The 22331-nt window shown below is 43.3% G+C and overlaps 1 protein-coding gene across 4 annotated transcripts in view; it reads left to right on the top strand.

Moving 5' to 3' along the window:
- The window catches only part of LOC137615481 (46 kDa FK506-binding nuclear protein-like), a 111781-nt gene that overhangs the window by 67193 nt on the left and 22257 nt on the right, over positions 1 to 22331 (top strand). For all 4 annotated transcript variants that reach the window (XM_068345402.1, XM_068345399.1, XM_068345401.1 and 1 more), the window contains one exon: positions 6790 to 6975. In XM_068345402.1, coding sequence (XP_068201503.1) covers positions 6790 to 6975 — 186 coding nt within the window. The remainder of the gene's footprint in view (positions 1 to 6789; positions 6976 to 22331) is intronic.

Here is a 22331-nt window from a genome sequence, read left to right as displayed (position 1 = left end):
CCAAATAACGTTGAGCAAATTCCAGCCGTGCCGTTTTATGACGATCCTCCAGCTTTTGTTTCACTGCCGGAGTCCTATGGTGGATACCGTCTGCGTGGAGCCTATTTCTTATAGTTCCAGACGAAACACGCAAGTTCAGTGTGTCCCTTATGGCAACTGCATTTATAAATGGGCTTTGCGTGGCTACTTCCGAAATCGCCCTATCTTCTTCTGGGGTCGTTTTTCTTGGCCCACCAGCTCTTGGCCTGTCGTTGAGGTTTCCAGACTCTTCCCATCTTCGACACCAAAGTCGAACTGTTGGCAATGAAATTCCTAATTCTCTTGCAATACGTTTGTAAGACATGCCAGAGTCTCTCATGCCTACAATTCTGCTCCTATTGCTGATTCTTTGTTGATTGCGATCCATTGTCTACTCTAGTCACTAAACCGCTACTCAAGAGAATGACATAATGGACTAACAGAGGTCACGACATCACTTACTGGCCCCGCCTCTCTCTCTCTTTCTGAGTTATACAGCTTTAATCGAGTCCCTTTGTCATTCTCAAGGTATTAAAAAAGGTTTATATAGTACTGTTCGATAATACCAACGAAATTGACATAAAATAAACCCAACCATAGTTCAGTCTCTCTCTCTTATCTATATGAGTACGATTTTATCGGTGTGCAACCATATCTACCAATGATATAAAGACCATCAGGGTGGTTAAGGTGTGTTGTTACTCAGATGACTCGAGTTTAATTACCGCCCAGAGAAATTTCCATCTAGGCTACTCTGGTGAGACGTGGCTCGAATTAAAAAAATATATATATATATATGAATGATACACTGGATATATTTGTTCCTTTATACATCGGGTTGTCTATTAATTTTTCCCCAAGCCTTCCGTATCATGACCTGTCAATGGCTATCATAATTGCCTTTATGAAATTATATTTATAGGTCTTGAAATTTGCGGTTTATGATCTCATTTCTTTATAAATTGATGGATTATATAAATCGAAAGCGTATTTCCATTCAAATAATTATGTTCTGAAAAAGAACCCATATATCTACTATGAACTAAAGTTGGATTTCAGCAAACGCCTGCCTCAACTGAATGTAACGAAGGTTGACGATGTCTGATTAATCAGGAATGAATATGATTTTTACCATTGCTATTATTACTACTCTGTTACTATACTATTTTTCTAAGTATTTAACAGCAACTTATTTCACTTGTAATGTGAACTATTATTCGTATATCATTAATATATTGTCTACAGTAGTGTTTATAAAAATAGGAGCACTGGCATACCAATAGCTCGACCATTCACGTCCGTCGTTACAAGACAAATAGGCTTTCATTGCGGTGTTACCATACTATTTTCATAAAACATAAGCGTAAGGGGTAAAGGAATACTTTGAGGCAACTGTACCAGCCCTACGGCTCCAACAGGGAAAGAAGCCCAGTGAGGAAAGGAAATACAGGAAGGAAATAAACAAACTATATACTGTATATATGAGAAGTAATAAATAAGAAATATAATATATATCAAGATCAGGAACAGCATTGTAATATGAATTTGAACTTCTGAAGTTCCACTGAATCGACTTCAAGATTATGCATCCTATTCCTCAGTTTGACCACAGCTGGAATAAAACCTAGAATACTATATATTCCTGAGCCTTATGATAGAGCAGGCATAATTGTTAGACTTCATTGCATACTTATTACTATGTACAGGATGGTACAGGTAGGAAAGATTTGAATGCAATGGATGGTCTGAATTATTAAAAATCTTATGTAACATGCATAAAGAATTAACTAAACGACAGTACTAGAGACTAGTATCCTGATCAAGAATGAAAGATTTAAGTTTTTGTCCAAGAAATTAGGATGAGAGTCAGCAGCTGAAATCTAGACAGGAACACAATACTTGAAATTAGGTAGAATGAAAGAATTAAAATATTTTTTCAGGATAGACTGATCACAGAATATTTTGAAAGATTTTCTCAAGAAGACTTTTTGTGTAATTGAAGAAGGAAAAGATCGGATGTGTTTCTCTAGAGTAAATTTTCAATCAAGAATTGCACTTCATATTTTAAATTATTTGTGTATAGTTGAAGAAACATTATCAATGCAAAGATCTGGATGTTGAGGAGCCACTGTTCTTTAATATAATTACAATCATACTTTGATTTTTGTTGGGATTTAACTTTATGCTCTACAATTTGCACCATGTATTAATTTTAGCAGGATCTCTATTAAGGGACATGTGAAGGTGCTTGCACTTTGCGGTTGGAGACTTTACAGCCTCACCTGTGAGCGAAGTGAAAAGTTTATCACAAGGGACAACTTGGGAGATGTCTGGGGACCTATAACAGGCCATTGCAGCTGTCTTCCAAGAAATGGGACATTTCCTGCGGCTGGTGTCTTAGAAGAGGTACTTCTCCAATCGTATAGCTTTTCTAGTGCCGATTGTAAACTTTCTTATGCCTTTATTCACCTCTTGGTCTCGGTTTGGAAAGGCTACCACTATGCTTTGAGGTAGTTTTTTGTGTCTATGAGGAGCTTCAAGCAGTCATGCCCACTCTGGGACCTCAGGACTCAGATTGGGATGTTGCCAGTGTTCTAGAGTCTCTTGTGTGTCCCCCATACAAATCTTTGAGATGAGCATCAGACAATGACACGAGTCTCTAGATATTGTTTTGGCCAACCTTAGCTTTGGCAAATTGATTTAGTGAGATTTTGGCATCTCGTATGTCACTAATCATTACAAAAGAAGGAAGGTTTCCATATTACTTTCCTGAGTTTGTGGCCAAGACCCAGCTACCCACTACACCAGTTTCAGATCCTTCTCCATCTTTTATGTATCCAGAGGGCATCAGAATGACTTACTGTCGTATTGGTCCTTAGCAGCAGGTTTCGTAGCCAGCCTAACTTTCTCACAAGACAAGATACATCTTGTCTAGAGAGCTTTTTTGGCGTAAGCCTAGAATGAAAGGTAGAATGACTAGCCTTCTAAACTTATTTCTTCACCCTCTCTTAGGGGTGCAGCAGTCTTGACCGCCATGAGCTGGATCGGATGTCAGATGCAGATGAGCTTCATTCCTGAGCAACCTTTCTTTTCAGACGATGGGGAGGATAGATACAATGTTCAGTCATACTTCTCTTCACGAAAGAATCTGCTTACGAAATGTTTAAGCTGCGAAACGAGATGGAAATATTTTTATGACTCGCTTTGCGAAACATGTTTCATGTTAAGAAAGGAGATTGGCCAGCTAGGACGAGAATAAAATAGTCGCCCATTAAAAAAGTACAAGATAAGGAGTTCACACAATAGAAACTGTAGCTGTAGTCTATAGTAGGGGTAACTATAATAGTACAGTACCTATGGTACTGTATATTTTGTATATATACAGTATTGTACTGTATGTATTGTATTATTTTCCATTTATTATTACATTATGTCATAATAACTACTTAATTTACAGGTATTAACAGTTAGTTTAGGTATATTGAATGGTTCAAATGTAATTGGCTGTACAGTATTTCATTGTGGTTATATTGTAGCTTTATTATGAGATTTGATGTGGTGTTTTTTAGGGTATGGAACAAATTAGGCAGTTTGCATGTAAAATTTGACTCGCAACACGAAAGATTCACGTTACGAAAGCCACTCCAGAACTAATTAATTTTGTGTTGTTAGGTATTACTGTATTCAAATCCATTTCTCAGATGTGTATACATTCAGACATACAAGGATATAGGTTTTCTGTGACCAATCACTATTTACACTTGGTATGGGCATAACCTAACGTGTGTGACATCATGCTCAGACCATTATGATGTTAGCAGGAGACTCATCACTTTTACTCCCATACTGGACCAGGTGGTCTTGACATTTCCCGGTAAAGTTAAGTCAGCCAGATTTTGGTTCATAAGGGCTACACCCCTCAGGATAAGTCTCATATTAAACTACAATAGCTTGTTAAAGTAATTTGTATTTTTCCTAACAATGAAAACCTGATTACTTTAAGTTACACTTCCTGCTTCAACCACCACGCAAGTCCCAAAGTCAGAACCTGACACTAAGTGTCAAAGGATTTTGAGGGGTCCTTAAAAATGCCTTGGACATGGTTTTAAAGAATAAGGGAAAAGTTTTCACTGTCAGAACTAAAACCCTTTCCTTTGCCCGAATAAGCATCACTAGTTGGTAAGAATATGGGAAATATATCTCTGACTTATCCGGTGTTAGACATGGGAATTGAAAACTATTTTAGTCCAATTTAATGGCATATTTAAGATGGATAATTATTGTAGACCTATTGATTGAAAAACATCATGTTCCATGGATCATAATATATTTTAGGAACCCTTAATTAGAGTAAATACTTTAGATGAAAGGTATAGGAGAGAATGACTATGAATTTTTTGAAAATGGAAAAAATTTTTCTCAGCTGTAGAGTATTTAGAAAACTTATTTACACATAGTATATGCAGTAAAAAGCATTAAAATATAAAGTGTATTTAATTTACTACTGAAATTCAATTATTTGATGCATTAACAATAAATCTTATCTCAAGGAACCAAATTCATTGATATTGCCATTACAGAAAATGAATAATTTGATATACACTTTTAATCTTTAGACATTCAAAATGCACTAAACAATATGAAATGAGAATAACATTTCTAACTAAACCTGTTGTTCAGGGCAGCTCGATGTAACATCAGGAGCTGAGAAGTGATTGCCAAGCATGTATGGCCTGTATCTCTCCGTATGTCAATCATTAATAATCCCAAATGATGCATATGTTATTTAGGGATACATGAGTGATATTGTTGATATGAATGAAGCAAAATGATATAAGGACTGTTGTTGCTTCATGATATGAAAGATTACTGTATTATTCAAATGATACCAAAGATTAGGTAATGTCATGAAGTCATCAACATAGTGAGTCATTGCAGGACTTGCTCAACCTTCTATAATACTAAAAGACAACGAAGCACTGGTGTAAAATTACAGGCAAAGATAAAGTTAGGCTAGCACTTTCCCAGAGAAAGGCGCTGAAACATTTAACTCATCAGAAATAATAGCCGTGATAACCGTTGAGGATATTTGATTTTATGAATCCATACTAAATTCAGTTGTGGAACTAAATTCTGTGTGGATTTGCCTGACTAACTTAAACCCCTCTGTTTCATTATGCCTCCTTATCTTTTACTCTAATTAGGCTCATTTAAGGTATGCAGGCATCTTTACGTTTCATTGCGAAATACACATTGGGGGTAACAAAGTAATAGAGTACAGTCAATGCCATGGAAATACAAAGCGAGTTAGGTTGAACCAAATCCCAGTAAAACTTGTTTTCTTTACATTTAAAACTATTTTTCAAAGAAGGAGTAGCCATATGCATACCTGAATGGCATAGACTGAGTAAGGAATAGAAATATTTACAGAAGTTGAAGCACAAAAAGCAAATTTTCATGAATCATTAAAAATGCAAATTAAATACTTCTCTTCCCTGGCTAGCCCATCCAACACTGTCTTGGCTGACACTTGTCAGCTGCTGGTCAATATTTTGACGACTCAATTTATAGGAGGAAGGGTATGATGGTCATATGTGAACCTTGTTTTATTTAGAGGCTTCTAAGTTAGCCTTTCTTCTTGATAGCTTGTTCTATTCATAGGTAAGTACAGGTATGGAAGTAATAGATTTTAGTCTAAAAATCATATTTCTTTCCACATTATCTTTGAGTAAATCATCTTTTGACATACATTTTATTCTTCAATTTCTATTTGTGGAGGAATACAGTATTAATATCTTGCATTTTCCATGGTTTGACATTTTTGGGGTTGTAATTTCATTAACTGTTTCTTGTTTTTTTTTATTGTTCGTCATAACTTTGTCTGTTATGACATTGATTAAATACTACTAATTACAAGTTTTCCAGTAGTACAATAATTTCTAGACAATCACCTAAGCTTTTTTTTTATCAAGAAAAATTCCAATCCCTCTACATTAATGATTGATTATTCCTTTTAACTATGTTTTTATATATTTTGTCCCTTTATATTTTTAAGGGCTATTTAAGCTAAGCATTTCACTATGTCTACAAGGTGCTTTTTATGTACATTATTCCTAAGTTATTTCATCATGACTACTATTGTACTTACTTTGGCAACAAAAGCTTTTCTTATAACTTTCATTGCTTTTGGCTTTATTATATATATTTGTTTATTCTAAATTATCATTAGCAGCAAAAGTCAAGTAAGGCTTGTATTAACACTAAAAGTTATTTTGTGGTGTTTTGTCTAATAAGTGTAAGAGAGGATAGGTTCAAGTGCCAGCTTTCATTGGAACTTCGTTTATTTTTAATTACATGTCTTCTATTTTTTGTGGTTCATGTTAGCCAACCTTTAGAACAGTTTTGACATTGAGAATAAGTTGATACTATTTTTTTTCATTTAATTGTGTTATTTGATGTTTTTTATATCCTATGTTCAATTTTCACCTTTGGTGCTCCTTAGGCAATTTCAAAGAATTTTGTTCATTTCATCAACTTTTCTCCTTTCACCATTCATAAGAGCCATGAGGAGTATCAAGAAATAAATGTTTAGTTTATTTCTTCATTTCAAGGAAGAACAGTGGATAGATTTATCTTTTCTTATGGTTCTGGTAACATGAAGAATCCATATTTGTAGTGAGTGTACTCATGTAGACTTGTAAGCAGGATTAAGGAAAATGCTTTCTTTTGTGTTTAATGACTGTGCTTTTCATATGATAATTTCTCTCACAGCTTTTGAAGCAGAAGAGGATGAAGAATCATTTTCCGAAGGTGAAATGGATGAAGACAGTGATGATGAAGATGATGATGAGGAGGAAGATGATGATGAAGACGAAGATGATGATGAAGAGGAAGACGATGATGATGAAGACGACAGTGAAGAAGATACAGATAGTGAAGAGCAGATTGAAAGTAAAGGTAGATTATTTCTAGGAATTTTACCAGAAATCCCTGTACTGCTTTACTACTAGTTTTTAAACATCTGACTTACCCGGTGGATATATATATAGCTCAAGTCCCTGACGTCACGGCAGAAATTCAAAACTCGCGGCAATCGCAGATTGAGTAGCCAGGTGTACCACCAGTGAGCCCTCACGCGACGGTACTGAGAACCATTCCATGTTTCCTCAGATTTTCTCTGCCGCTCATACCGGCAACATCGTTGGAATTTCACTCGTTATTAACCTGGATTTTAGCAGTTATCTTGGTGATGTACTTCTAAATTGGTTTATGGCATTCGCTTATTTTGTGTTTCTTTGGTATTTGATCGTGAAGGTTCATAGTTTAAAAGGTAGGATTAGAAGTTTTTTCAACCTACTGTTTAACCTATTCTTGAAAACAATGGCGGACGGAAACACTCCGCCAACTCTATGACATCACAGTCAAATGATGTAAGACTATGTAGTATGACTTGCAATTTCTTTCTTTTTCTACAAAGAATGATAGGTGAATACTATCTTGCAAACCAAAGTATTAAAGTTTTTGAAGATAAAAAGGAAATGTTATTTGTTCCGTAACCGAAATACAAACCACGCTATTTACAAAGGGTATTACTTTTAGCGTAGCTGAAATGGCGAGCCATTAGAATTTAACGAGGGTGTATTACCCCCGCGCTAGTTAGCGGGGGGGGTAGGGGAGTGGTAGCTAGCTACCCCTCCTCCCCCTCACACACAGGTGAATACTCACTTTCACTTTTGGCTCGGACTGTGACAGACGTTTCTGTCTTGGTCCTCGCTTGGCAGCCATTGTCTGTTTTGTCTTTACTTAATCGCTTACTTTTCTTTTACTCAATATATATGTAAACATGTTTTCATGTTTGTATATATATTTGAGTATAGAAATAAGTAAGTTTCCTTTTCAGATGTGTGTGTGTAGTGTACGATATCTACGTGGAGGCCTCGGCAGTTAGGCCACCACGGCCTATTTTTATGGGTTGCGATCGAGTTTGACTTCGGTCTTTCTCTCTCTCTCTCTCTTGAGGTCGTTCACCCTTTTACTATGTTTTACTACGCCCTTGTAGCTTCCTTCCCGTGTGGGTGGGGTTGCTACGCCGTACATTTTGTCTCAATTAGTTTATGAATCTAATTGTAGTTGTTAATTTTTCAGCTTGTAGAACGATTCCTTTCGGGGTTTTCGTTTTTTTCTTTAGTGTTCATTCATTTTTAAATTACATAATTACATAGTTACATAATTATAATTGTTATAATTCTGTTTTGGTTACAGCTCTCCTTCCGCGAGTGTAAGTGGTTGTGAGGGCACGTGCCTATTGTGTAATTCTTGTTCCTTTTCCTCGGGATTCCTCTTCGGAGCCTTCCCGGGGGAATGAATGTGTACTAATATTATTTGTTTTATTTTTTACAGTTACCGATCTAGTTCGTTTCTGTAATATAGCAACGGTGTGAGCTGTCTGGTTGAGTCCTGGGGATTCGGCTGTTGCTGCCTCCCCCTTGTATTGTCGTCAGGGGCGTGTCTCCTACTGGTAGTACTCCCGTGTCGACGGACAGCTCTCCAGTTCATTTTAGAACAGTCAGGAGGCTTGCCTCCTTGGGCGGATAACTTTCCTTCCGAGGGAAGTTTTTTCCTGTCCAGGCTTGAGCTTTTCCTCTTTTGGGGGGTTCTTCTCTTGCCTTTTTTTTTTTCGTGCGACTATGCTCTTGGTGCTGAGCGGTCGCACCTGCAGTTTCGCTCAAGGGGCTGGGCAACTGCAGGATCTCCTCTTCGGAGGATTGCCCCTTTTAGGTCACTGGCTGACCAGTCTCTTCCACGAAGTGTTTCTCTTTCGTTCGCGAGAGAGTACACTCATAGAGACTCCTCTTCGGAGGTTTCTTCTGTTGCTGTTGCTGTTGGCCTCCCTCGCCGTAAGGCCCTCCGTCCGCCTCGTCGTAAGGGCCTCTCATCTCCCTATAAGGGTGCTTGAGGCGCCTTTTGGAATCTCCGTTTGCAGCCTACAACTTCTTTTTCTCGATCTTCCGTCTTGGTGCAGATGGACAGCAGTCTAATCTCGTCTTCCGACGGGCAACGGTCTTCCCGACGGACAACGGTCTTCCCGACGGACAGCGGTCTTCCGACGGACATCAGTCTCCCGGCGGACAACGATCCCTTCGGGGCAAAGGGTTGCCCCCACGGGGGTTCTTCCCTTGCGTGTCAGGGTTTCCCTGCGCGCCCTTCTGTTCGTCAGCGCTCTCCTGTTCGTCAGCGCTTTCAAGATGATCTTCCCTGCAGTTCCTGTTACGTGCCCTGTGCGCCCACGTTCGCCCTCGCGATCTAGAACTTAGGTTCAGGTCGGGGTCAAGGACTCTTCTTCTTTGCGCGGGCTTCCACGCGTAGCCTTCTGCTCGTCAGCGATCATCAGCTCGTCAGCGATCATCAGCTCGTCAGCGATCATCAGCTCGTCAGCGATCATCAGCTCGCCAGCGATCGTCAGCTCGTCAGCGATCATCAGCTCGCCAGCGATCGTCAGCTCGTCAGCGATCATCAGCTCGCCAGCGATCTCCGGATCGCCCACGTGTGTTATAGCTGGCACGCCAACGTTCTCCAACACTTCTGAAGGAACATGGTTCGCCAGCTACTAGCTCAACTGCGGATGCTGATCGCCATCGCGCGACCCTCAACTGCAGATGCTGATCGCCATCGCGCGACCCTCAACTGCGGATGCTGATCGCCATCGCGCGACCCTCAACTGCGAATGCTGATCGCCATCGCGCGACCCTCAACTGCGGATGCTGATCGCCATCGCGCGACCCTCAACTGCGGATGCTGATCGCCATCGCGCGACCCTCAACTGCGGATGCTGATCGCCATCGCGCGACCCTCAACTGCGGATGCTGATCGCCATCGCACAACCCTGAACGATTGCCCGCTTCGCATGCTGCTCCTCATCGCACAACCCTGAACGATCGCCCTCTTGCGGATGCTGATCACCATCGCACCCTTTCACGCGATCATTCACCTGCGCATACTGCTCGCCATCGCACAACCCTGAACGATTGCCCGCTTCGCATGCTGCTCCTCATCGCACAACCCTGAACGATCGCCCTCTTGCGGATGCTGATCACCATCGCACCCTTTCACGCGATCATTCACCTGCGCATGCTGCTCGCCATCGCACAACCCTGAACGATTGCCCGCTTCGCATGCTGCTCCTCATCGCACAACCCTGAACGATCGCCCTCTTGCGGATGCTGATCACCATCGCACCCTTTCACGCGATCATTCACCTGCGCATGCTGCTCGCCATCGCACAACCCTGAACGATTGCCCGCTTCGCATGCTGCTCCTCATCGCACAACCCTGAACGATCGCCCTCTTGCGGATGCTGATCACCATCGCACTCTATCACGCGATCATTCACCTACACATGCTGCTCGCCATCGCTTACCGCCAGCGATCTTCTTCACCTACGCGGCAGCACGATCCCTCACCGTCACGCCCATTCGCCTGCGCGCCCGCGCGATCGCTCGCCTGCGCGCCCGCGCGATCGATCGCTCGCCTGCGCGCCCGCGCGATCGCTCGCCTGCGCGCCCTCGCGACCGCTCGCCTGCGCGCCCTCACGACCGCTCGCCTGCGCGCCCGCGCGACCACTCGCCTGTGTGCCCGCGCGACCACTCGCCTGTGCGCCCGCGCGACCATTCGCCTTTGCGCGACCGTTCGCCCTCGCGCGACCATAGTTCGCGGCGAATTCCACAGCCGGTGGTAGCAGCAGGGACGCGTGCTCCTAGGCGGCACTCGGGATCACCTCCATCCAAGCACAGGTTGGTAGTGCAGGACGAAGACAGGTCAGTACAGCATTCTTCCCACCTTCTTTTCAGGCAGGAACCGTCGTGTCCTCTCCAAAGGATCGCCCGATCCCTTTCACCTTAGCGAGGATTTCGGACTCTGTGTCCTTGGAGCAGCAGACATGGTTTGATCCGCTGGCACGGGCGTTAATGAGGTTTATGAAACCAGCACTCACCGGCCAGGGTAACAAACCAGCGGCTGTCTCTCCTACGCTGAAGAGAAAGAGAGGAGTGGACTTCGTGGTGACTTCCCCCAGGGCGAAGTTGGTTCCCAAGAGGTCGGTCTCGAGGGTCCCCTCTCCTGCACGAGTACTCTCTCCTTCTCCCGCCCTGGAAGGATTTTTGGGCGGGGGGGGCTTTCCGTTGAAGATTTCTCCATCGGACAAGGGGTGACTGCTTACCTCTTCCTCTGGGAGCTTACCAGGTTCTTTCCCTCCTCGGTTACGGCCCGAGGTTTGGTTCAAGGAAGCTACAGGAAGATCAAGGGTACTTTCCTCCTCTCGAGCTCAGGCACCTTGGCCTTTCGTCGTTAAGTATCTACTTGCGGACAAGCTCGATGTTGTACCATCTGAACGCACTGACTGAAGGCTTCCTTCGGGTGTCTCATCTGTGGAGGTCAACGACCTCAGACACCCTTCCATCCTTGAGAAGAGTTTTGTCTTTGCCCAAGGACAGAGACTTAAACATCTGCTGTGCGGAGTAAATCGACTTCCGGTTTCACTCCTCCAAGGCGCTTTCTTCCAGACTCTGCAGGGCTCCAGCTCCCTTTTTCTTTCAACCACGTCGGCCTAAGTTATCGGCTACGACAACTGGGACAAGGTGTCCAATTGCAGTTTCCTCCTGTCAGGAACAGATGGCACGGAAGACTCCCCCGGGGGGGCATAGTCCTAAAAGGAGTTCACGAACTCTAGGATTGCAGGTTTTTTCGCTGGGAGGATGCTTAAGGTTACTCATCCGAATGACAGCTTCCCGATGCCCATTCCCGCACAATCTCTGTGAGTAGCCAAGGATATCGCGCCTGCCGTCTCTGTCAGCGAATTCAGTGTCTCTGAACCTCTATGCCATAGCATCAGCAGAGTTGCCCGGTTGGGCAGAATGATCCATACCTTAGGCGAAGGTCTTCCTTAGGATCATCGACGGCTTCACCCCCGGCCCCCTCAGTCGATCCTTTCTTGTAAGGAAGGATCTGAGAGGGGACGTCCATAGTCGACCTCTCAGCCCTGATCAAGTTTGTCGAACAAACTTCGGCCAGCGTAGACCAGCAGAATCGATCAGACTGGTAACGAGGCGACAGGACTCCTTTAACCCTGGATCGGAAGGACGGGTACTTTCAGTTTCCATTCCATCCATCTTCCAGGGTGCTCGTCGAATTCAGCCTAAACTGCAAGTATTCCTGCTTATGATGCAGTGTGGCTATCCCGCCGTGGCATAGCAGGTTTGTTTCCCCAGAGAACTCTCCCTGCCTTCCTCTTGGCCGCTCAGGTGCAGACTTCCGCCTCCTCTGCTGTTTGGAGGGCTGGTCAACTCCGGTAGGCTCGGGTTTCGACCTGATTCAGCGCCGGGAAAAGCTTCCGAATGCTGACCATGAGTGTGGGCTCATGGTATTTTGCTTGGAGCCTTCTCTTCCTCTGCCTCAACATCTGGAGTATCTGGCCATGATATTGAGTCAACCGCCTTACCACGTTGGAAACCCCGCTTCTCGTCCGTCCAGCGAGGTTAAGCAACGTCGGTACTTGGATGGGTGACCACCTGGGGACGCCAGATTCTGTTACCACATCCTCCGAGCCTTCCTTTCGGTTCACCGTGGCAAGACTGAGGAGAGTCGCAGTACCTGTTCTCAGTCAAGCAGAGTTTTCAGCCCTACCTTGGAACGTTTCCTAGTTCTTCTTTCCTCATTGACCCGTTTATAGTCCGAACGGTCTCCTCAGGATAAGTTCCATGTGGGGCGATCCAAGTTCCGGTGGCTTCAGGCAATGTTTAACCGGACTCCCTGGCCCTATGGGACCAGCGGAACTATTAAACCTGCAATGGGTGTTGACCTATGGAGCCTCTTGATGGTAGTGGATATTCTCGTCCTTTCCCCACATTCTTGATGCGGTTCTCGGACTCGTCAAAGGAAAGGGGGGGGGGGCATGTTCCGGTCCAGGCCTATGGTCAAGACCTGAAGGATACCTCTCCATCATTCAGGCAGGCTTAAGGGCCTTAGTCTGGCCCCTCTTCAGATCCTACCGCTCCTGCCAAGTCGCCCCGTTGCGTGTCGACTTCATGCTAACCAGCAGGGGACGCATTTTCACACCTTCACATCTTGCAGTAGAGATATCGGGATGATTGAGATTCTCTCAATTCCACCATCGGCTCTCTCATTCCAGGCAGGGGAATGTTTCTCTCAGACTATCCGAGCAGAGCCTCATAGAGAGAGTGTACCTAGGGGTCTTTGACCTTGGGTAACCAGCAAGTGCTGGTCTGGGGGACCTGATCGCGACAGCTTGGAACCTCAAGCTTCCGCTAATTTTCCCCCCAGTCTCAGACCCCGAGACTCTGGCAAGATGCATTCCGGTGATGGTGGGACAACTTCGACGCCTGCGTCTTCCCTCCTTTTTGTCTGCGGACAATGGGTCTCAACAAAACCAGGTTGTCTGTCAACCTTTCAACGGGAGAGCTCCACTGGGACTATGTGCAGAACGGTTTCTGGACCCTCTGCTTCCCCTGACGGAACTCCCGGGAGAGCTTCTCCCACGGCGCAGACTACTCAAGCAACCACACTGCGACATCTCTCCCGAACCGGGGCGTCGCTTCGGCTTCACGCCTGGAGACACTACGCTTCCTCCTCTAGAAGAGACAACCCGCTACAGTCGCGGTACGGAGGTCGCGTCATCTGCGATAGTCATCCACAGGGGTCTCCCAGGCAAAGTGAAGAGTCTAAGGTGGTTGGTGCCGTGGGAGATATACTTCTTCCCGTGAGGCCTCTTCTCCAGCAATAACGGTCTTATTGCCTTTCGGCGGGAGGAAACTCCTTTCCGCTCTTGGCAATGAAGCCTGTCGCTCAGCCTTTCCCTGACCTTCAGGCTTAAAGGAATAACTTTTTCCTGCCCGCTGGATCTATCCTCGCTCATGCGAAGCTACGATCGTCCCTGCCCTAGTCGGAGGAAGACCTCCAACTTGGAGCATGGCTCGGACTTTTAGTCCTTTAAGAGATCTTCTCAAGACCCTTTTACGACAGGCCTCGGATTGTATTCCGCCCTGGGTCTTCTGCTCACTCTGGCCACGGCCAGTGTGTGAGCAATCTTCTTGGTCTCTTACTACTCCCCCCCTTTCTAAGGAAGAGGGGAAGGCAACATTCAGGCTCGCTCCTGAGTTGTTGGCTAGACTCAGAATCTGAGGGTCCCGACCCTTCGGTCCGATTCATTCAAGATTTTGAGTCTCCATTCTGTGTCTGATGTCCCAAGACCTTCTCTTTCTTGCCAGTACAGGAATCGAGAGGTTAGCGCTGGGAACAGCTGCAGTTTGGCCTCAGTTGCAGCCGATTTGGGAACACAAGGAGGACATGGGGGGAGAGTCACCAGTATACCTCTTCAGCCCGGACTCAAGGACATTCATCTCGACCTGTCTTCAGACCCTCCCCCGTCACGTCGCCCTACAGCACGATGTTGGATACATCGCAACGTCCCTCGCCTTCGAGTAATACTACTCTGTGACGCAGGTGCTACAAGCTGGAGTCTGGAAGCGTCTGATGACCTTCGCAGCCCGCTTCCTGCAGGGCGTGACCCACAGGAGTCTCGATACGTTTTCTATCGCTCTGTGGTGGCTACACAACAGCTGGTCTAACCTCAGGCTCCTTTTTGGACAGGTAGCAGAAGGTTGAGGGCATTGTTATCAGGTTTTAGTCTGCATGAACGAAAGAAGTATGTCTGGCCCTTACTTCTTTCTTCATCATCCCCTCTACGGGGAAGCAGCATCCTGGTCTCTGCATAGCTGACCTCGAACCTCTGCAGGTAAACCATGCTTCCTTGTGTTCCGAGTATTGAGTCAATACTGTCGCGTCCCCCATACCCTGACGAGGTGGTATTGGGAACGTCTTAACCCAGAGTTCCTTCTGGAACTCCAGGTCAACTGCCTAAGACGGGTCACACTTCTTCCTTCACACACAAGCTTACGTAGGCCACATGGTTCCTTGCGGTGCAAGGAACTTGTGAGGTGCAGGGACTCCTTTTCTCGAGTGCGACTCACTCGGATTCTGAGTCCCCGGGTAAAGCCAAAGCCAGTATGGCTGGGGACTTTCCACCCTTCCTAAGGGATAAGTCACCCTTTGTAAATAGCGTGGTTTGTATTTCGGTTACGGAACAAATGACAAATTCGAAGATAATTTGTATTTTTCCTAACCATACAAACCTTAGCTATTTACACATATTTGCCCGCCAGCCCTGTCCCCCAAGACAAGTCCTACCTCTAAGTGAAAGTGAGTATTCACCTGTGTGTGAGGGGGAGGAGGGGTAGCTAGCTACCACTCCCCTACCCCCCCCGCTAACTAGCGCGGGGGTAATACACCCTCGTTAAATTCTAATGGCTCGCCATTTCAGCTACGCTAAAAGTAATACCCTTTGTAAATAGCTAAGGTTTGTATGGTTAGGAAAAATACAAATTATCTTCGAATTTGTCATTTTATGAAAATATTTGTCCTTTTAGTAAACTTTCTTTATATAATCTTCGATCTATTTTCAAAGATTAAATAGAACTTGCGTAAAGTTTAATTTACGCTACGTAGTATTTTTTGACAACCGATATAGTCTTACAATTATGTGTATCGTTGTTTGCTTTTTCGATATTGGTATAAGATAAAAAGAATATGTTTTGAAATAAATATTTTTCCTTTTAGTATATTTTCTTTAGATAATCTATTTTCAGAGATTAAAGAAAACTAGCGTACTGTACAGTTAATTTTACACTACGTAGTATTCATGACAATCAATATAGTCTCACGATTCTTTGTATCGTTTACTTTTTCGTTATTGGGAGTACTAATATTTTTCGTATAATATATATAGATGTTCCAATTGTAAAATGTGGCAAATCATCTTTTATTGGAAACCCTTAAGTAATAATGGTTGTTTACATATATATATATATATATATATATATATATATATATATATATATATATATATATATATATATATATATATATATATATATATATATATATATATATATATATATATATATATATATATATATATATATATATATATATATACTTACTGTATATATATATATACATATACATACACATACATATACATATGTATACATATACATATATATACATATACATATATGTATATATATGTATATGTATATGTGGCCGATTAAAAGAATGTCGCGAGGTTGACTGGTCGTGACTGGAAAGAAACTGCGTAACCTAAAATATTTATAAAAAATCAATGGAAAGCTTAGAAATAAAAAAAAAACATATGTTAATACTCACCAACTCCTTGCCTAATACTTTATAGGTATTCCCCGACGTTTATTAACCTTCTTGAGCCTTTTGGGGACTGAATCATCAAGTTACATCACGGGCGAGGTTAACCCAGGCACGTTTTAACTCCGCTTCTAACTTTGGAATCGTCGTCGTGTTGACGTCGTTTAATATTTTTTTAATAAAACCCGAATGTTTTCTGTTGGAGAAATAATTGGGAAATATCCTGTGCAATTCTGAATAAATTCAGAGCAACAGTCGCTGAAATACTGAATATTTTGTGACGGTCGTAAATCGGACTTGAATTCGACAAAGGATTATTGCATTTTTTTTAGGGAAAAAAATCGGCTGAGCCAAAATGGCTATACGGCAACTCAACTCTACCCTTCCCTCACTCACTGAGTTAATAACGGTCTCTCAGTGTTCATCTAGGATTGATAATAGCTGTTTCTGTTACGATTTCTCTCGGACATTTTTCCCTAGTGAGACGCCAATTTTCTTGTGTTTTGTTTCATATCGACCTTAATATCATGTCAAAAGGTTATACCTCATTTGAAAATCGTGTGCGTGTCATCCAGCTACATGAAGAAGGGTTAAAAACTAATAATCAGTGAAAAAATGGGCGTGAATCAGCGAACAGTCCAGCGTATTATTCGTAAGTTTATCGAGTCGGGAAGCAAAGAAGTGCCACGTGCGGAAAAATCCCCTGGTAGGCCTGTCATTATTTCCGAAAGAGGATTGAGGGTGCTTGGCAGGGCCATCAAAGCCAATCCTACGATAACAGCGAGACAATTAAAGGAAGCAAATCCTCAGGCAGTGGCAGGAGCATCTGTTAGGAATGTGCAATATCGTTTGAAACGCGACCTCCATTACACAAAAGTGAAGGTGCGTAAGAAGCCATTGATAACGGCTAAACAGAAAAAGGATCGACTTAATTTTGCTCGTTCTTACAAGGACTGGGACCTTGCCAAGTGGCGACAAGTACTTTGGAGTGACGAAGCAACTTTTTTTGTTTCTGACAATAGGGGAAAGATAGTTTGGCGTAAAGCAGGATCGGACCCGCTCGACCCTAAGTACTTGGCAACAAGTGTTAAACACCCAAGTTATGTGATGGTATGGGGTTGTTTTGGGTATGGGGGAAAGGGTATTTTAGAAATACTTCCAAAGAATCAAACTGTTAATAAAGACACTTACTTTTGTTTATTGAATGATTATTTGGAAGATTCTTTTGAGCTAAGTGGAACTAGCATTTTTCAGCAGGACGGCGCTCCTGCCCATACAGCCAAACAAAATATTCAGTGGTTCAGGGACTGTGAAATTGAATTTATTCCGGATTGGCCAGGCAATTCCCCTGATATTTCTCCCATAGAAAACCTTTGGGCCATTTTGAAGAAGAAATTACAGGACGTTGATACGACAACGATTCCGAAGTTGGAAGCGGAGTTGAGGCGTGCCTGGGATAACCTCGACGATGAACTCTTGCAAAATCTTGCCGATTCAGTCCCCAAAAGGCTCAAGGAGGTTACTAAACGTCGGGGAATGCCTATAAAGTATTAGGCAAGGAGTTGGTGAGTATTATCATATGTTTTTTTTTTTTTAAGCTTTCCATTGATTTTTTTATGAATATTTTATGTTACGCAGTTTCTTTCCAGTCACGACCAGTCAACCTCGCGACATTCTTTTTGTCGGCCACTGTATGTATGTGTATATATATATATATATATATATATATATATATATATATATATGTGTGTGTGTGTGTGTGTGTGTGTGTGTATTTATATATATATATATATATATATATATATATATATATATATGTGTGTGTATTATATATATATATATATATATATATATATATATATATATATATATATATATATATATATATATATATATATATATATATATATATATATATATATATATATATATATTTATTTATTTATTTATACTGTATACACATACATTATTCATATATCTGTTCATTTAATATTTTATATAAAATATTTTGTTACATTTTATTCAAGCCCTTGACAGAATAGTAAGATCTCTCACATCGGGCATGTCTACTTTTGGTCTTATGTGAAAGAGTTTAAAAGTGCAAGTTTTTAGTGCAAAATTAGTGCAGTGAATTTATTCAATACAGTGGAGGGTGCTTCTGCTCGGACCTGTCGTTATCCTAGCCTTAGACCTCTTCCAAGCTCCCCAACCCCTGGGAGAAGGAATGTCTATTGGCGAGAGGAAAAGAGAGGCGTTAGCTTGGCGTTGAGCGTCTTGTAAGACCCGAGCAGAAGTCCCCTCGAGCGTTCCTGTTGACGCTTCTCAGAACGCTCGCCCTCGCCGTAGGTAAGGCGAGGTAAAAGTGTATTCTAACGCCGAACGCAGAGCTTTGGACAGCTAGCTACTAACGCTGCTGTAAGAGTTTGACACGATGTTTGTAACTTAGTGCAACTTCTTTGTCTCTCTTGTTCGATGATCAACCGTTCTAGATGCGAACGGCATAGTTCCGAGCGTCTCAATCGCGAGTGTGTTTGATTGCGAGCGTCTAAATCGTGAACGGCATTGTTCCGAGAGTCATGTGACACTGAACGTCAAGCAGTTGCATGGCGTCTGGCTTCCAACAGTTGGACTTGATGTTGAATGTTAGGCAGTTAGATGTGACGCCGAGTGTCGTGCAGTTCCATGGTGTCAAGCTTCCAGCAGTTATACTTGACATCGAGTGTCTAGCAGTTAAGAGGTGACACCGAGCGTCAAACAGTTGCATGGCATCAAGAGTCCAGCAGTTTGACTTGACATTGAGTGTCAAGCATGACGCAGTGCATCAAGCAGTTAGACGTGACACCGAGCGTCAAGCAGTTAGACGTGTCGTCGAGCATCAAGACTCGGACGTCATGGTTACAACAGTTGGGCCTAACGTCGAGATCGCGAACGTTTTAGTTCCGATCGTAATGATTGTGAGCGTCTAGCGTTGGAACATTGTTACGCCAGGTGCTATATTAAAAGATACAGAAATAAATATTAACTGGAAAGATATTATTTTCTCAGACCAAGGCCCATGAGAATTAAACCTCTAAAAGCATTGAGGCCAGAATTCAGGACCTTGAGGAGTTGACTCCTAGGAAACAAGACTTCTCTACCTCGGTTAGAGACTTGTAGGAGGAAGGGATTGACGATCTCTTTTCCCCTATTTATCTTTTAGAGGAATTCTCTTAGAAGTTCCTAAGATCCTTCTTCCTTCAATTGACTTTAAGAAACTCATGCAAGTTTTTTATGAAGTTCCCAATTTATTTTGTGGCTGCTTCTTCTCGTCCCGCCTTCAGAGTTTTCGCTAAGGAAGGCGTCGAAGGAGTGTCTGTTTACTAAGATGGTGCTGTCTCGATCATCTAATAGAGCTTGAGGAGATGGGAGACTGGATGCAATGAGTCATAAAAACCTATGAAGCCAGCTTCATTATCAGGTATGCCAGGATAGCAAGGGTGGAGGTCTAGCCACGTTAAGGTCGAGGACCTGTTGGCAGCCCCACAGAGACTTTTACAGCCCCCTGGGTGGATTGCTGAGTCTCTTAAGGAATGCAGGCAATGAGGCAGGATAACTTTGCACCACCCCTTTTTTTTCCTCTCTTCTCCCTCTAGAGTTGGTCAAAGACACAGGTTTTGGTGTCTAAATCAGCAAGAAAGTTTCTGCATAAATTTTCTCTAAACTGCACAGACAACAGTAGGAGCCAGACTTAACTACTAGCGAGCCTGGGAGAGGAGAGAAGCAGACCTTTGGATGGATGGATGCGAAGTCTTTTTCCCAGTGAAACCTCCTTTATTAGTTACTCCGATAGACCCCTCTGCCAAATACAGAGAGGAGCCAAAGACACAGGCTATGCAACATCAAATGTCTCTCTTTTTGGAGAGGGAGGCTATTGCCCGGTCCTGGATGTCACTGCTCTCAACGCCTTCATTCAGAAGACAAAGTTCTCCATGGAGACATCGAAATCAGTCCTTACAGCAATAGGAATGGTCCACTGGATGGTCTCTTTAGACCTCCAGGATGCTTACTTCCACATCCTCATCCTCATCCATCCGAACTTCCAGCAATACCTGAAGATTAGTGTATAGAAGGAAGTTATCCAGTTTTGGGCTCTTTGTTTCGGTTTAAGCACCACCCCTCAAATAGAGGGTGCGTCTGTTAGGACCTGTCGTTCTTGTAATCCATAGACCTCTTCCAAGGAATGTCGACCATAAACTTCTTCCAAGCTCCCTATCCCCTGGGAGAAGGAATGTCGAATGACAAAGGAAACGAGAGGCTTTAGCTCCCGAGCAGACGCCTCCTCGAGCATACCTATTGACGCTTCCCAGGACGCTCACCTTCATCATAGGAAAGGTGAGGTAAAAGTTTTTTCATCATCTTCGGATGACGCAACGCCCAGACGAGGCTGGCGTCAACTTCCAGACCTCTGAAGAGGAAGGTGGACATGGTCAATCAGCATATCTTTCTTCGTGGCCAAGTGGTAGTCACTGTCTATACAAGCTTGCCGGACCAGGGTTCGATTCCCGGCCGGTCACAAGCTCTTGTCTTTGTGTTATTTCGCCTGGGGCTCTGATCCCGTGGTCGTTAAGAGAATCCAGACATTAATGTATCAAAAATATATGGCTCCTATCATGACACCGCAAGCTTTTGGTTGTATTCTTTGGAGCAGTCCTCAGCGTTTTTTCATTCTACCGAAGAAAACTCTCCTACCAAACATCCTTTAAGGATGTCGGCAACTGTCAAATAACGTCCAACTCACCCAGTTGCAGGACAGTTTGAGCCTAGCTTGACATTGGTTCATGCTCCTTCTCCACCGTCAAACTGGTTATCGTCTTCTGGACCCTCTGCGTGTTTTTTAAACGGTGTAGAAAGAGAGCTTGTGGTAGACGTGACGTCTCCTGTACCACAACAGGTTGACCCTATTTTTATTAGGCTCCTAGATATGCAACAGAAGCTCTCTTCGCTCATGCTAGTTTATCAGCCTGCGAACAACATAGAGAGTAGCAGGCCTGGACCCTGAGCGTCGGGTAACTCCACACCTGGACACCAAGCGTAGTGAGGCTACTAGTCGAGATGTTCTTGATGAAGAACGTCTTTACAACTCCCTAGTTAAATGTCGTATTTTAGCCATTTTAACCCAAGGAGTCAAGCAGACAGACGTGACGTCGAACGTCCATTTATCGGGACGTCGAGCTTCCAGCAGAACATGACGAACTGAAGGACGTGACGTCGAGCGTCCAGCAAGATGTGACGTCGAGCATCTATCGGGACGCGACGTCAGCCATCAAGCAGAATGGGACCCCAAGCGTCAAACAACTCGTGATATGGACTTGTACGCATTTCCACTGTTCAGTTCATTACAAAGTAATGCAAAAGTTTGTGTCACAGAAAAGGAATGGATTGACTCTAGTGGCCCTCTTTTGGCCCTCAGAGAGTGGTTCACAGAGGTACTACAATGGATGGTAGACACTCAAAGAAGTCTTTCATTAAGAGTGGATTTACTCAAACAAACCCACTTGGAAGGTACCATCTAAATCTCTAAGCTTTTCATCTAACACTCTTCAGATTATCGAAAAACTCACAAGAACTAGAGGTTTTTTTGAAGGAAGCAACTAGAGCTATTGCAGGAGCAAGGAGTACTTCTTCCATCAAGGTTTAACAATCTAGGTACGAGGTTTGTTTGAGGGGTGCAGAGTCGACTCTTTCCTCGCCCAGTACTTCTATAACTCAGATTGCTGACTTCCTGTTACATCTTCGAAGGAAATGCAATTTTGTTATCCTCTACCATCATAGGATACAAGAGTAGAGTATGTTAGCAACCGTATTCGTGGCACAAAGACTGGGACCTTTCTAATGTTAAAGACCGACAGAAACTTCTCAAATCGTTTGAAACATCAAAGCAACAGCTCCAGGATTCACCAGTTTGGAATCTGAATATTGTCCTGAAGTTCATTATGAGTGACAGGTTTGAACCCTTGCATTCAGCTTCATTTAAGGACCTCACG

This window comes from Palaemon carinicauda, chromosome 21, assembly GCF_036898095.1.
Source record: "Palaemon carinicauda isolate YSFRI2023 chromosome 21, ASM3689809v2, whole genome shotgun sequence".
Taxonomy (NCBI): Eukaryota; Metazoa; Arthropoda; class Malacostraca; order Decapoda; family Palaemonidae; genus Palaemon; species Palaemon carinicauda.
This window is presented reverse-complemented; position numbering and strand designations above follow the sequence as displayed.